The sequence below is a fragment of the Apaloderma vittatum genome, unplaced genomic scaffold (genome assembly GCF_000703405.1).
Source record: "Apaloderma vittatum isolate BGI_N311 unplaced genomic scaffold, ASM70340v1 Scaffold39156, whole genome shotgun sequence".
Taxonomy (NCBI): Eukaryota; Metazoa; Chordata; class Aves; order Trogoniformes; family Trogonidae; genus Apaloderma; species Apaloderma vittatum.
Window position 1 is genome coordinate 1 of NW_009721892.1, and position 3,801 is coordinate 3,801.

Here is a 3,801-nt window from a genome sequence, read left to right on the forward strand (position 1 = left end):
AGAGCGCCGAGGTGGGCAGGAAGCTGCTGCTCTCCTGCTACACGGGCGCTCTGGAGGTCAAAAAGAAGGAGCTGCTGAAATACCTCACGGCCGCCAGTTACCTCCAGATGGTTCACATCGTGGAGAAGTGCACCGAAGCTTTGTCCAAGTACTTGGAAATCGACGCTTCCGTGGAGAACGGCGGGCAGGCTGCGGAGAGGTGTCATTCCTCGGACGCCGAGCTGAGAAGCGGGGATGAGGTTTTAGATAAAGATTGCGAAATAATTGAGATTTCTGAAGACAGCCCAGCGAGCGTAGACTACGCTGTGAAACAGGAGAAGGGGGACGCCTCACAGCCCGCAGTGCAGAGCTTGGTATCGCAGAGAAAGGACACAAAAACCCCAGAAATATCAGCAGTCGAAATCGGATATAAGGATGATGAAATCTGTGTCTTCAGAATGGATTCCGTGAACGTAGCGAATGTAGAAAATGACCACTTTCCTCAGCCTTGCACCTCCTCTAAAACAAATTTATATTTTCCAGAAACCCAGCACTCCTTGATAAATTCTACAGTTGAAAGCAGAAATACAGAAATGTCAGGCAATCACTTTCAGGCTTTTGTCACTGACAATCCAGAAGGAACTTCCAGCCTGGTGAATGGGTTCCAGAGCCTGGATGATTCTGGCAATTCATGGCGCCACCAGTGCCCAAAGTGTCCGAGGGGATTTCTGCATCTTGAGAACTATCTCAGACACCTGAAAATGCACAAACTCTTCTTGTGTTTGCAGTGTGGCAAAACATTTACGCAAAAAAAGAATCTCAACAGGCACATCCGGGGGCACATGGGTATTCGCCCCTTCCAGTGCATGGTGTGCTTGAAGACCTTCACGGCCAAAAGTACGCTTCAGGATCACCTGAACATACACAGCGGTGACAGGCCCTACAAGTGTCACTGCTGCGACATGGACTTTAAACACAAGTCCGCTCTTAAAAAGCACTTAACTTCTGTTCATGGAAGGAGCAGCAGCGAAAAAACAACCCTGAACGCTATTACAAAAGTTAAAATAGATTATGATTGATGGATGGGTCGTTGTGGAGCCAGGCTCCACAAAAAGCTCCTGCCGAGTGAAATTCTAGATGAAATTCTAGATACAGATCCTCACATCATGGAGAGAAGCACAAGTATGGGACTGGTGATCAAAGACGGGCCTTGCGAGCAGCAAACCTGCCCGCTGCTTGAGGTTGCTATTGCTGTAAGTGCAAAAAAGTTTACTAGTTGCAATTAAACTGCAAAATACGGGAAATTATTTCACGCGTCCCTTCTATTTTTCTGGACGCATTCTGATTCCCCCCCTTCCCCCGCCACTACGTTTTATACTCCCCAGTTGCACGGGCAGGCACTGCCAATTGTCAAACTATTACCGATATGGCAATAAGCTGAATCCTGAGCCGTGATGTTCCTGATCTGTAACGGTGAAGGAAATTGGATGTTTCTATTTATTCAGCGAGTCAGTCATTCCCACCCAGTTCACATATCAGTTATCGTGAAATCATGTCTTTACTTGCCCAAACTTTGCTAGACCTTTCATCGGAAAAAACCCATGTTTTCACACACGAGTCTGTGATATTTAAGAAAGAACACGCAACAAACAAAAAATAATCAGAGAAGTTTTCAGATTGCCTCTTAGAAATAAAGAATTGGTAAAAGGGAAAGAAATAAACAGTACTGCCTTGCAATTAATTTTTAAGTGGATAGTCTCGTTAGAAGGACTTGCTTTCAGTTTTATGAATGAGTTCTGAATTTTATTAAGCTTCCTTCTCCTGATTGTTTTTTCTGTCATACCAGTGTTTTGCACCTGTATGTGACTAATTCCAATTTATTCCTTTACGTTGAGTTGTGAAACTTGCCTTCATTTTTTTTACAAATCTTAGGTACATACACTAATGTGGAAAATTAATCCGTGTGCTGTTATGTAGTAGAATTTCTACATTAATTTTGAAAAACGATCATTTATATCTTACTAGGAGCAGCTTAGATATAGCAGTGTCCTCATACTCGAACTCTGTGATCCAGTAAAACAGTAACTGTATGTGTTTGGATAGGTGTGTTTGTGCTTTGTCAAAAGTCATTTCAGTTTCATCACAAGCATCGAAAGCCCCGTAACACAATCTTTATCTTGCACCTGTCTTTGACTGGTGTTTCTTCCACTTAAGGTGACATGAATAGAGTCTATTCAGTCGTTAATATGAGATAATGGTACTTACGTTAGAATCTCTCCAGTTAGCAAAAAAGCAGTTCTTAATCCTGTCTGTGTCGCAAGGGTACGCTTTCCTTCAGGATTCAGAAGCGCTGTTAGGAAGTTCTTCCTCTGAGTCACAAAGTGTGGCCTGTGTGCTCCGTAACCTGGCTGGGTTTAAAATCCAAGACAATAGTTTTTTAATGTCAGTTAATAGGTTTCATTTATTTTCCTTCCCTGTGTGTGTGAGTGCACCAGCAATCACTTGGGGTTTTATTTAGCGACTTTGTGAGGGTTTAGATATGTACAACATCTACCCTGTGGTTTGTGAAACGCCTGGTCAGCTGTGCCAGCGTTATTGCTGTTTCATCTTTTGGAAATTTCAGTTGCAGAGTTTTTAAAAACTCGATTTTTAAGCTCCTCATCCAATATAATTAACGCTGATAAAGTACATATTAGTTGGACTGCAGCAGTACTTACAGTCCCAGTTCGTAGCAGGCGTTGTCGCAGCAGGCTGCATACATCTTCCTCAAAATGCACATCGTATAAATAGGTGAATCAGGTGTTCAGAAGCGGAGCGTGCCACTAGTGCCGTGCTCCTCCAAAAATTCACAAAAATGTCTGACTTTACATAGACAGTTGACTTGTGAGGGTCTCCACAAGGCATGTGTGCCAAGCCTGCATAATGAGGGTCCCTATGAATAATTACTGATGTGACACCTCCCCCGGTAAGAAGCTTGTGTAACTGTGAATTTAAATCACCTGTTTTATCCAGTACTTTAAGCATAAAGCTCAGCCTTTCATAATCTGTGCTACTACTTCATACTGTAAGTTGATCATTTGCTTTATTTTGGTGTTTTCTAATTATAGTAATTGTCATGAAACGACATACTATAGTAAAAAGGTTTGAATCATGTTTGCAAAAAAAAATTGCATTTGATAGCGTTGTTTTCTGTTTGCCTTTGTTAGTCTGTCACCGCTTACAGCCTTATTGGCCTCGTGATTAGTATTGTTTGCTTTGGTTTTCACAGAATACCATTAATTTTGGGTTCTTAGTTGCATAAAAATTGAGTCCGATTTGCAAGACTATGCTTATACCTGCACTTGCCCTTACTTTATTTACAGATGTTAACTTGGGTATATGCACAGGTTTGTATGCAGCTTTTCATTTGTGTCTGCAAACATTTAAACTAAACTTCTTCATCTGTGGAAGAGGTCATAAAACAGGAGAAAATTTTACGTCTCCCCCTCCATCCTTACATTGGGCTGCTCTTACTGTAGTTCAGTAAATAAATGTATTATGCATTTACGGAACAGATTTGGTTCAACTGTGCTTACGTTTGTTCAGCCAACATGCATTTTTGGCAGGTGTATGATTGTCATTGGTAACACTTCAAAAGATCATTCTGTGGTTTTTGTTCGACTGAATTTTATAGGTGTGTGCATGAGTATTTCCCCTGTGTCAGAGGGGAGACGGATGATGATCTTTTGAAGTGCATCTTCCGTGGGAGCAGGATTGCGAGTTATTTTGGTCTGCTGTTGTATTGCATGTAAACATGAGAGGGAGTTGTGTTGTGTGGCGGGC

At 42.1% G+C, this 3,801-nt stretch overlaps 1 protein-coding gene across 1 annotated transcript; it reads left to right on the plus strand.

Annotated features, from left to right (window-relative positions):
• Nucleotides 1-5: 5 nt before the first annotated feature.
• On the plus strand, nt 6-1,058 carry ZBTB6 (zinc finger and BTB domain containing 6; the record flags this gene model as incomplete). Its single annotated transcript, XM_009871563.1, has 1 exon — nt 6-1,058. A coding segment is annotated over one exon (1,053 nt), but the record flags the coding sequence as incomplete, so codon positions are not given.
• Nucleotides 1,059-3,801: the final 2,743 nt, after the last annotated feature.